The following is a 12,816-nucleotide window of genomic DNA, read 5'->3' on the forward strand; positions in this document are numbered from 1 at the left end:
CCGTCCTGGTACCAGCTGCCTGACGTGGGGTTTTTTTCTCTTCCCCACGACTGTTTCTGGATTGTACATGATCAGACTCCTCTTTTACTGTCCTTTAATCTCTTTTAATAACCATTTCTAGGCCTGTATATATGGAAATGAATCTCTTGTCGTAGGAATATGCATTTACCTTGAGAAGGCTTAGATCAATTTTGAGTGAGTAAACAATGTGTGATTCAGTTCTTTTGGAGATCAACTGCTATTTTATTTGAGATGATTGACATGGCAATTTTAATTAATTTTAATTTGAAATCCCTGCATATCCCTGTTTTTGTTTGTTTAGGCCCATTCTGTAAGAGTATTATTGGATCAATGTTGTTTGAATAAAATGTGAAGTTGGAATATTTAGGGCTAGTTTTATAATGTTTTCAGGTTTTAACAATATAATACTGTCAGCCTTATTTGCATCCATTCATCATAATTCTGCAGATTTTTCTTCACCATTTTCACAGATGTAGAAAAACATTCACAGATTCATTGTAATTCTTGCTACTTTTATTCTTGCTACTTACATGTTGTGCTGTGTGATCTTTAGTTTAATATATTTTATATAATATTTTTTTAATTTATTTAAATATATACACTACCATTCAAATGTTTGAGGTCATTATGATTTTTTTTATATTTAAGGCTCTTATGCTCACCAAGGCTGCATTTGTTTAATCAAATATACAGTACAAACAGTAATATTGTGAATGTTCAGCATCATTACTCCAGTCTTCAGTGTCACATGATCCTTCAGAAATCATTCTAATATGCTGATTTGCTTCTCAAGAAACATCTCTTGAAAGTTGAAAACAGTTATGCTGGTTAATATTTTTGTGGAAACTGTGATACATCTTTGATGATCTTTTGTAACATTCTAAATGTCTTAACTGTCACTTTTAATTAATTTTAATGCAAGGGTGATGAATAAAAATGTAAATTTTTGTCAAAAAAACTATTTCACTGACCTAAAAATTTTGAACCGCTGTGTATACTAATAAAATAAAAAAGGCCCAAATCGAAATCAAAGTATTTGCTCCCAGTTTTATTAGTATGCTATTTGTAGATAAAGTGCTACTATTTAAGCACACCCTGGGTATTTCATCACTTACTGACCTTTGAGCCCACATTTAAAGGAAATCACTCATTTGGCCCCCATCCCACACATCCACTTATTGCCTGAATGCTGTAACTCTGTTATGACAGTAACATGCATCATTTGACCTTGCATTGCAATAAATGGGTCATTATACTGTGAAAAAATCACTAATGCAATGCCTTATCAAAATATAGGTTTGATGCAATTAACCAAGAATCTGCTTTGACTATTTGTGTAAAAATTCTATGACTCAATATTTGTAATATAAAGAAAGTTTCAGTCTCTTGCTTAATCTCTTACTAAGCCATGACATGCCCAGGCTAATCAAACTGGGCGGTACTGATGTGTCACAGTGGGCGTGGTCTGGAATGTGCCTGATGCATCTCATTATCTCTGAATGAGTGAGGAGGTGTGTGTGTGAAAGACTGTAGCAGTAAAACAGGAAGAGCTGGTGTGTGTATCATGCCACCAGAGTACCCTGCTATGTTGCAGACTTCAGAGTGTATTTGTGTTGGCGAAGAGAGTCACTCACACATGTCTTTCTGTGTTCTCTTGCAGTCTGCGGCTGTCTCCGATGGTGGTGAGTAATCAATGTTTCGATATCAAAACCTCAAATCACATCTGATCCTCTTGATCAATTGTCTGTTTTTCGGTATTCCATTTCATTTCACTTTTCTATCACGTTTTTTTTTTTACTTCATAAGATCTGTCATATTTTCACTCCTAAACATCTTGGTCTCTTTGGGATCTAATTACTTTTACATTCTTCATATATCCATTACTTTCACCATCTTGTGCTTTTTTTCTAAACTACTCACATTTCCTCAATTACTCACAGCTCTTTTCTAATATCTCGTATCAGGCTCGCTGTTGTTTTCTATGCTGTGTTTTCAATGTTAATGTAGTTTGTATATGTAGATCCGAAACAGAGAGCTCTAACCAAATGAAGGAGAAAGCAAACACCATTTTGGCTGTCTTTTAGTCGCCTGATCTCTTGATAAGATTGGTTCTCCGTTCCATCTGCCATCCATCCCCCCAATTTTTACTCTATAAGTGCTTGTTGGATGAATATAGACAAATCAAGGCAAAGTCTTTGTGACAATTTATCGATTGAAGTTCTTTTGGCTATTTTTGAGATCAGTTGCCAACATTATTTGTGATCGGTTTTCCTTCCGAATCACCATAAGTGTATTGTATCAGAACAGTATAATGTGCCAAAGCAAATTCTAATGTTTCATTACGTGCTTCTTTAAACCTTCAGTCCAACTTCCTCTTTTTATACAAAACCATTAATGAGGAACAGCACCAATGGTTGTACCATAAGTAGTGTGTTGTCTGTGATTCTTCATGCCAGAGCGAGTTACTGTTTTGGCCTAAACCTCTGCATTTCAAATCCAACTGCACTAGGAGTGAACAAGCCCTAACTACCTCCCGAATCCCCCTTCGATGTCCCAATTAGCATGTGTGAATGTGCCAGGGTTTCTGTGAATGTTTGCTTAACGCTGCCAGTCAGAGCCATAGATCTTTCAACCTTATGCATAACAAAAGGCACATAGGGACAAATGTATGAATGCAAAACTGTGAGGAATTTACTTCAGTGGGCTGTTACATTTACAATCCTGTAGTATCGTTTTTAATGTCTGTGTTGTTATCAAGTTGCCTTTCAAACACAACGACCGTGAGAGGATCTGAATTGAGATCAGCTTGTAGTTAACCAGGACAGGCAGGCTGGATCAGTGTTCAGATCCCGGGGCCAGATTTATCCCTTAGAAACTGCTCCAGGATCAATTATCAGCATAGCAGGATGTCGTAAATCTGCCCGTGAAAGCGAAGAGAGAGTGAGTTAAGGGGAACCACTTCAAATGTCAGTAATACCCATCCATCTTGAGATCAAAGTGCAAATCTCAGCAACCTTTCATTTTCTTCATTTTTCTGCTGTCTTTAGACTTCTTGAGCTGTGTTCTTGTAGACGCCTCGGTGTGAGTTTTACAGTCTGGACCTCTCCTTGAGCAAGACTAGTTAGTTTACAGGAATCTGCATCTATAGGGGTCAATGACATGCTGCAGATTTTTTTTTTGGTCTTGATCTATTAATTTATTCAAAAAGCAATTCATAAATACAAATACCTGAATGAACCTCCTCTATGATAAACATGTTTTTAATATCTAAATTAAAATTCATTTTGGTATTTTTTTGGGAGAAGCATAAAGAATAAAAAATGCATAAAAATGTGAGGGTGATACATTTATTTTATCATAATGAAAAAAATAATAATTCTTGAAAAGTAAAGTGTTAATTAGTTTGGCATAACCGTTTATTATTATTTTTAATGGGAAAAAAACTAACAAAAATCACTGCATATTAATATTCAAAAAACTTTTGCCCGCCCCCAAAAAAATCACGTGGTTCGGCCAACGATAAGGCAACAAAAAAAAACCAGACACTTAAAATAGGAAATTATATCATAAGAAACTTCTGCATTCTCTCATGACTGTGAAAAGGTTAGTAAAGTGTCTTATAATATCAAATAATTTTTTGATAAAAAAAATGATATCAAACCTTTTTTTGATAAGACAAGGGTAGTTACGGTTGTAAAATGTCATGTGGTGTGACTCCTCAAAAACTAGCTATATTTTTAATAAATTTGTATTACATAATATATATTTAAATGTATGAATTAATAAATCATAATTACCTTGAAAAAATATATACATTTTAAAACTTTTTTGAGAATGAGTAAGGTGCATATTTAATTGTGGGCACTCTTATTTGGCATTGACCCCTTTTTACAAAAGGACCAATGGGCATTTTATGCAGTGCAGTCACATGTAAATCCTCTCATCTGTTTGTGTGTGCACGTTTGTCTTCAGTTATGGTGCTACCGGTTGGCTGTGCTGGTTCAACATTAATGTTGCAGGTTCCTGTTACCTCTACCTTCTAAGTTTCCCTCCTCTCTCTGCTTTCAATAATTTATCATCTACCCGTTCAGAGCTTTGTGCGCAGGCTACTATCTGTTTACCACTATACATGCATGTAGGTTCGTCACCGTGTCTGTGTTGTTTAGATAGTTCCTAGTTGCTGATAAAGTTAGCTTCCAGCATGTACATTAGCTCTATGGACAGTTTGATGGCTCTTCACCGTGGCAGTGTGTGTGTGTAATGTGGGGTGATGGATGTCAAAGCCAATTGGCGTCCAATTGGCATGAAATACCTGGTGAAGTGGCATCACACAGGCTCGTACCAGCTTTACCCAGGTAAGAGGTCGTTCTGATAGTGACCCATGGTCTGTTGAGGTTCTTTCAGAGGGAGTCTATCTGAAAATTAACCTTGGGAGTTCTTGTTATTTAGTGTAGGTTTTTATTTTCAGCTGGGCTAAAGCAGTTTTTGTCTTGCTTAGCCTTTACAGTATGACAGTTTTTTTTGTTTTTGACTACGTTGCTAAATGCTTATTGATGTTCCTTTGAGTGTTTTTGAGGATTATTTAAGAAAGAGTTCACTCAAGGCATTATTCCTCACCTTGTGCGTACAAGTAACAGTTCATAGTGACATGGAATAAAGTCATATGGATGACTTGTATGCTACTTTTTGTTGTTTATGCAGCATGACAACTGTTCACTATGAACTGATTGATTTTTCGAGTTCCACAGATAAAATTACAGCACGTGGGCGAGTAAATAAGGACTTTTTTCATTTTTAGCGAACTGTGCCTTTAAAGAAGAATGTGCTTTGTAACTTTAATCGATAGTATTTGATTACAAGAGCTCAGCGACCACATCAGAATCACCCAGAAACTAAAAGGAGAGCATCTAATCTAACAGCAGCAGCAGAAGTGTCAGGTGATTTAAGAAATCAGGTTAAGGACTGATGATATAATTTAATATCTCACATCTAGCTCTGACGTTTCTGTTGTTTATTTTCAAACGCAGGTCTATTTTAAGAGTATGGTCTTAATTTAGAACACCCTGACTTTTTTTTCAGGCAGTCCCGTTGGGCATTTCTGGGTTTTGAAGGATTCTTTTGTATGAGTGTCATATGCAAAATGTGAAATAAAATGTAAAAAAAAACTTTCATGTTATTATAAGCTTCTTCTTAACAAAAATTAGTGTGCCTCTGTGTTTGGTGTGAATAATACGTACATTGTTATCTCATTGTTTGTGCCTAGAGCTGAACAGTGTGGACCTGAAAGGCTGCGGCAGTGATAACAGTCTGAACAGCAATGCCAGCCTACCTAGCGTGCAATGCCATAGACGCCACACTGAACGGCGTGTTGCATCATGGGCTGTCTGCTTCGAGCGCCTGCTACAGGATCCTGTTGGTGTCCGATATTTCTCGGTACGTCGAATCAGTCCATGTAATCCTTTTGCAAAGCAGCCTCACTGTGTTAAAGAATCCTCTAGCAATATTGTCTGAGAATACAAGTTATACTTTATGCATTTTAATTGAAAATGTGAAGTCCTCAGATACTTTCTTATCAAAACTTGCGTAAGTTGTAAAGTTTTTTTTAGCAAGGTTGCATGAGTAACTCATTGAATTCAAGGTTTCAAACAAAACCACAAGAAAGTTTTTGGAAAGGATTTTCCTTATCTCTAAAACAAGTAATGCCTAGAGAATTTAATGTAGCCAGTGAGTCAGTAGATACTGAGACAGGTTTTTCGTAGTTGAAAGGTTTTTAATGAAAGACAAAACATGTAAAGAACCATTTTACACAAACAATTTTTTGTATGTTTTGCAGATTAATTACCTGATCTTATTTCTTTTTCTCTTCATCCTGCAGGAGTTTCTGAAGAAAGAGTTCAGTGAGGAGAATATTTTATTTTGGCAAGCGTGTGAATATTTCAGCCATGTGCCTGAAACAGACAAGAAACAGGTATAAAGTCATCATATTTACAATATTTCTTCAACCTGGGTACTTGATCACAAAACATATGCTGTTAATTTTTTAATGCTGTTTATAAGATATTTTGGTAACGCTTTACAATAAGGTTTCATTAGTTAACTACGTTAGTTAACATGATCTAAGAATGAACAATACTTCTACAACATTTATTAATCTTTTAATATCACACGGCTCTGTGGAATACTTGAGTACTGAATACTAGGACTGGTATTTCTTCAGTCAATATTTTGTGTACAGTTATTTAATTATGCCATCCAGTATCGTGGACTCGCTTGTTTCATACAAACACAGCTGCTGCCATTTTGTGACTATTGTTTTGTACACTGTTGGATTATAAGATACAAACAGGTACGATTTTAAAACAGTTTCATCTGAAATCAATATCTCTTATCTCCATAATTATTAATGTGGCGAAATGCTGTGTAATGAGTGGTATGACTGAATACCGTATCTCTTAAATTTCCGTCTAGTTTGAACTTGCCACGCTAACAACTGCTCTCTCCGCAGAAGCTTTGTGTTTAAAGACCTAATAAAATATTTCAACTCGGATCAATATTTCGTGTCTAATTATTTACTTATGTGGCAAGTAGACATTTAATTAGCCGGACAATGTGCATCCAACCGGTTGTTATCTCAGAATAAACCCCCTTCAGGCTGATGCAAGACCCCTTATTCTGAGATAAAAACCATCTGGATGTACATTATCCCTTACTTAATTTTAATTTCAACATTTACTAATACATTATTGAAATTAAAAGTTGTATTTGTTAACATGAGTTAATGCACTGTGAACTAACATGAACAAACAACCAACAGCTGTATTTTTATTAACTAACATTAACAAAGATATACTGTAACAAATGTATTGCTCATGGTTAGTTCATGTTAACGAATTAAACCTTATTGTAAAGTGTTACCAATATTTTATGTCCATAGCGGTCCATTTAGGATACTAAATACACCCTTAATGTGGACAGGATGAAATAAAGGTTTGTAATTGGCTGTTTGATTGTGACCTTGTCATAACTTTTGGCCTCCAGCTGTCCCAGAGGGCTAGAGAGATCTACAACAGCTTCCTGTCGAGTAAGGCCACCACACCCGTCAACATTGATAGTCAGGCTCAGCTGGCTGACGACATACTCAACGCACCAAGGCCAGACATGTTTAAAGAGCAACAGATACAGGTGAGACAGGAAGTGTTCAAATTAGGATATTTACTGAAAACCTGGGGGTATAACATTGTATTTCTGTGTAAAAAGCATCATAAAAGTATTAACAGAGCTTACAAATTTCCCATCATAAAGTTTATATCAGGCTGTGTGGGTGTCAGGTCCACCCTGAAGATTTTGAAATTGTGGAAAATCTCTTTACATGCCTTGACCTGTTTTGTTTTTTTAACACGTGTCTACTTGATATCTTTCTCAGACCAATTCATGTAGAATAATCAGCAAATGATTTAAGTTACTGTTCATGACACATGACAGCATAAAAAAAATTCCCAGAAGTATACAACAATTGCTTTTTTAAATGACTGTGTTCCCTCCACTGCATGTCTGGAAGGCTTTACCATCACATCCCCATCTTTGAGGGCTGCAGGCAAGATGTCTAATAATAAAGTATTTTCGGCACTGTGATGTCATAAGAACATGAATGTAGCATCCTGTACACTCCAATCCCATGATAACCGTTAGGAAACCTTCGGGCGACCTTTGTGCAGAATGTGTTCTTATAAAGTGTCTTTGAAGGCAACGAATCACGTAGCAACATTTAGAGGCTCCTGTCTGGCTGTCACCTCTTTATCCAAGATCTCTGTAATACACATTATATTGGCCACATTTTACAGTGTCAGATACTGTAGCTGTTCAGGATTCTTTGATTAGTAGTTTAAAAGAACAGCATTTATTTAAATCTAAATAATAAAAAAAAATACTACTGACCTCAAACTTTGAATGGAAGTGTATGTCATCCCAGCTGAGAAGACCCACATTGCTGGTCATCAGCATTTGTTTTTGTTAAGGATGCCGGTCCCAGCATGATATGCTTGTGCCCCCACCAGTTCACTTAAGCAGCTTAACCAGCAAGACTAGAACAAAATATGCTAGTTGATAAACATAAAAAATATGGCTATGCTGGACCAATGTGGATTTTCAGCATGCTGATTTTACAGTGCCACTCTTCTTTTTCTTTACTCAATAGATCTTCAACTTGATGAAGTTTGACAGTTACACACGTTTCCTAAAGTCCTACCTGTATCAAGAATGTATGCTTGCAGAGGTGGAGGGGCGTCCTCTTCCAGACCCCTACCAGGTCCCCAGTAGCCCCACATCTAAACATAGCACAAGCTCTGACCGCTCTAACCTCTCTACACCTAAAAAGGTAACACACACACGCACGCACGCAAGTCTGGTTCGCTATCTTTTTGGGGACTCTCCGTAGACGTAATGGTTTTTATACTTTACAAACTGTATATTCAATCCCCTTTCACTAACCCTGACCCTAAACCTACCCATCACAGATTTTCAGAAAAACTCATTCTGTATGATTAATAAGCTTGTTTCCTCATGGGGACCTTAATTTTTGTCCCCACAGTGACACGGGTCCCACACACACACACTCGGTGATGTTTATTTTGTCTCACGCCCTTCATTATAAAGATGATGGTCTGTTTGCAGTTGACACATTGACTTCCTTTTAACATAATCATTAAATCAAACAATCTGTGAAGCACATCAAATAACGATACCTCCAATTATCTCTCAGTGGAAGGTTTAGTTATGCCTTCAGTAGTTTATGTACATTCATATGTGATTATGTATGAACATTTATGAATCATGGATTCAACAATGCATAATGTAATAATGTTTGTACACGTTATTTATGCAATTTATCAGGAAGATTAAGCAAATGCTTCACATCATTTGGCTTAAATGTCTTTCTTTAACTGTCCTTAAAAGTTATTTGGGAATGACTTCACACTCATGAGTATCATCTTGTTGTTTTTCAGGTGTGAGATTAAAGCTATTGTTAGCATTCTGTTCTTGTTTGCATAGTCAAGTATTAGTGTAGTTATCATGGAAGCTTTCGAAGAAGAGAGAATCGTCTCATTTATCATCCCATCATGCTTTCCAGTCAGATCTAATTTTAGACAGTAAATTCCTGACCTATATCTTATCAAAATCATATCAGTGTTTCATGTAACTTTAGAGTTTTTGGTAACATTTTACAATAAGGTGTCATTTGTTAACATTAGATAATGTATTAATAACATGAACTAATAGTTTTGAGCAATACATTTTTATAGTATTTATTTATTAATCTTTGTGTTACACCTGTATTTTTGAGTATGGAAAATAATTTACCACTTTTTTTGAAGGTGCAGGACGACAAGAAAAGTAAATCGGGAAGGTCACTGAATGAAGAAAGCAGAGATGAACATAGCGATAAAAAGAAAAGCATTTTCTTCTCTTGGTCCAGAAATAGAAGTTTCGGAAAAGGATCTAAGAAGAAGGAGCTTGGAGACTACAGTAAGTGGAGGACATCAGTGACGATTTTGTTCAATTTACCTTTATTTAGTTTCATTACATTTACACATTTATCTACTTGAATTTTTCCTCCAGTTTCTCCAATTCCCCTGCATTTTCCAGGTTGTCATTTATGAATGTTATTTGTCTTTCACTACAGGCTTTACAGGAAGTAACGGACGGAGAGAATCACAGGGCTCTTTGTCATCTGGTGCGAGTTTGGAACTTGCTACCTCTGGTTCTGGAAAAAACGAGGTGGGTCAAATGCATCTGACTCGACCTGATGTTGGTCTGTCTTATGATTATTAGTATTTTGTTAAAATGACCAAATATATATATATTTTTGTATTAAAACAACCCAATCAATTCATAATAATGATGTTATTATTAAAATGGTTATATTATGTAGTTTTCTTGTATATTTATTTCTTTTAAGAATATATCCTCCAATTCTTTTCTCCAATTTAATATAAAAAAAATAGTTTTTATTTCATTTATTTGCATTGTTCATTCATTTGTGTTCCTCTGCCTGACAGGGTGATGTGTCACGTAACTCCATGTCGTTGTCCGAGCGTACGGTGCGTCACTGTAACATTAACCTTCCGGATGGCTCATGCTGCTCAGTACCCATCAGGCCTGGCGTCTCCATCAGAGAGGTGCTCTTAGGCTTGTGCGAGAAGCTCAGTATTAATCTGGCTGCTGTGGATCTGTTCCTAGTGGGAGGGGAAAAGGTAACATGCATATTAAACTGTAGTTCAGATAACCAATGCAGGACGCTAATTGTGTTTTATGGTAAAACTATTCTATAATGATCAATAATTAAGGTACCTTCAGTTTTGCTTTTGTCTTGTCTACCTTTAAAGGTAACAAGGTGGTTTCAGTATGTGTGTTTTTGTGCTGAGTGCTGCATTTATGTGTGCGTGTGCGCATGTGTGTGCATCTGCATCATTTGATACTGCAATGCTGTAATAGACTATAATAGCATGTATTGTCCTTGTAAAGCCTTTAGTGTTGGACCAGGACTGCATGACACTGTGCTCCAGAGATCTGCGGCTGGAGAAACGTACGCTATTCCGGTACACACCCGTTTATCTGTTTTTATCTCTGTCTGTCTGTCCATTCATTCATTCCTTCATCTATAATTTTTTTATCTGTCTTTATGTATTCATTTCTTTTTTACATTTCAAACCTAACTGAAGTCATTCATTATCTAACATTCATCAGGATTCAGTTTATTAAAGTTTATTTTCCTTAACTTCTCTCTCTCTCTCTCTCCATCTCTCCCTCACAGATTGGATCTGGTGCCTATAAATCGTTCTGTTGGGCTGAAAGCAAAACCTACTAAGCCGGTTACAGAAGTGCTGAGACCGGTGGTGGCCAAATATGGTCTGAACTTAGGAGACCTGGTGGCCAGGATAGTGAGTTAAACATTTGCTTATTGTTTACATGAGGAAAATATAGTTTAATGGATGTATCCTTCGTTATTATATGGGCATGTATCAATATTGTGCATAAAACAATTTATATTTATGTTCCTGGGAGAGCCCTTCTTATAAAGTAACTTTTTTTTTTAATTTACACAAGCTGCTCAATGATTAGTTTTTGGAACTTTTAACAGAATACATTCAGAGCTGAACTGGTTTATCATAGCATTGTGCACAGAATTCTCATCAAAAACATGATGATGATTTGTTTGTGAGTTAAGAAGCATGTTGGGTTATCAGGTTACACAGTAGTGTGCAAATTTTGTTTCCATCAAGTTGCTATTTGGAGGATGAAATTAGTGGACTAGAGTGCGAGATGGGGGAAATTGGACTACTGCACCATAACATGTGAAATGTGTTTTGTGATTTTATGAAATGGATATTAATTAAATATGTTGGTCTTCTTGTGTGGGCAGAGTGGAGAGAAAGAGCCACTGGATCTTGGGCTTCCTATATCTAATCTAGATGGACTGAGGGTGGTTCTGGAATTGGGAGACCACGTTCAAGGAAAAGGCAAGATGCTCACACACATAGGGCAGACATCATTCCCACCATCCAATTTGATTATTTGATTTCAAAGAAAAAAATTTGACACCAAAGAAAAAAATCAAGTAAAATAGGTTGTAAATACTTTACCGTGTAGTAGTTTGCTTGTAATTAACTTGAACAGAATGAGTTAACGCTCTCCCTCTCTGAACAGACAAACAAAAGCTGGTCTCATCTAAAAGTCATGGCCCACCTCTGTCTACGCGAAGCCAGTCTGCCACAGTAAGACCTCAATCTCCAGAACATTCACTTCAATCTCCTCTCTTTCTTTTTTTTTGTGTTTTCTGGCCTGTGTGTGGGGAGTCTGTGCATGGCTGGCTCCCCTATTCTTTCCTATGGTCTGAAGGCTATGTGTATCTGTGCATTTCTGGGCATTTGGATGATCTAACCCATCTTCTCGAATCACAGCAACCCATCTCTTACCACTTCCTTTCCTTCAACACACCACACCGTTGAGAGGGGATAGCAGCCTCTGTTCGCCAAGAGTTCCTTGGTTCAAGGGTTCCTCCCTTGTACAGACTCTCTAGTATTTATAGTTACTGATAGCTGTGTGATATGTTGAGAGAAGTGGTGGAAAGACAAGAGAAAGTGAAGCGTGGATGTTCACCGATTTTGGGTGTTGTGGTGGCATGCTGTGCTGGTGGTGGTTTTTCTGCAGTGAGATGCTGTGCTGTATGGAGATTGAATTTAGTATGCTTGCACAAGTATTGTGAGTATGTACACTCGCTTTAGTGGTAGTTACTAGAGACCCACCCAGTGCCCCTACGATGCCCCTGTAGTTTTAGCCCTGTTCCCCAAGAGAAAGCCTCGCAGAAGAGGCGGTTCTCATCCACGCACCCTTAATGTGCCCCATTCTCATTGTCGCTACCCAGGGGGAGGACAAAGCGGCAGGAAAGGCTTCGGCTGTGAAAACCAGGGCCCAAGTGGAAAAGCAAAAACAGAAAAAGCTTAATATAGATGAAGCTGAAGGTAAAAAACTATTCCCCTTTCACTTTCTTGAATAATCTCTTTTTCTTTGACCTAGTTAAGCGCAGATGTTGATCCTGGCTACAACTTATGCTAACAAAGTCTCTGTAGCAACACTGGCTGATGTAGCTAATGCTAACACAAGCACACTTTGAACTGGCAGCTGCAGGTAATCTGTTGCCGAGGTCTTGCAAGAATGCTTTCTATCTCACGCTTGCTGTAATGTGTCAAAAGTGTGTTGATTGTCACATTTCAACAAATAAAATGGTTTAAAATTGTG

General features: G+C 37.0%; 1 protein-coding gene across 4 annotated transcripts in view; it reads left to right on the forward strand.

The window, feature by feature from the left end:
* rgs12b (regulator of G protein signaling 12b) overlaps positions 1–12,816 on the forward strand; it is a 40,537-nt gene that overhangs the window by 25,921 nt on the left and 1,800 nt on the right. For 2 of the 4 annotated variants that reach the window (XM_079858897.1, XM_079858898.1), the window contains exons 4-16: positions 1,682–1,703; positions 5,285–5,454; positions 5,897–5,989; positions 7,060–7,203; positions 8,216–8,395; positions 9,393–9,543; positions 9,701–9,795; positions 10,077–10,271; positions 10,543–10,616; positions 10,832–10,958; positions 11,441–11,537; positions 11,725–11,792; positions 12,443–12,539. In XM_079858897.1, coding sequence (XP_079715023.1) covers positions 1,682–1,703; positions 5,285–5,454; positions 5,897–5,989; positions 7,060–7,203; positions 8,216–8,395; positions 9,393–9,543; positions 9,701–9,795; positions 10,077–10,271; positions 10,543–10,616; positions 10,832–10,958; positions 11,441–11,537; positions 11,725–11,792; positions 12,443–12,539 — 1,513 coding nt within the window. Of the gene's footprint in view, positions 1–1,681; positions 1,704–5,284; positions 5,455–5,896; positions 5,990–7,059; positions 7,204–8,215; positions 8,396–9,392; positions 9,544–9,700; positions 9,796–10,076; positions 10,272–10,542; positions 10,617–10,831; positions 10,959–11,440; positions 11,538–11,724; positions 11,793–12,442; positions 12,540–12,594; positions 12,706–12,816 lie in introns of all 4 variants that reach the window. The other 2 variants (XR_013819820.1, XM_079858899.1) reach the window with 2 other exon arrangements.

This window comes from Squalius cephalus (genome assembly GCF_949319135.1).
Source record: "Squalius cephalus genome assembly, chromosome: 2".
Classification (NCBI taxonomy): domain Eukaryota; kingdom Metazoa; phylum Chordata; class Actinopteri; order Cypriniformes; family Leuciscidae; genus Squalius; species Squalius cephalus.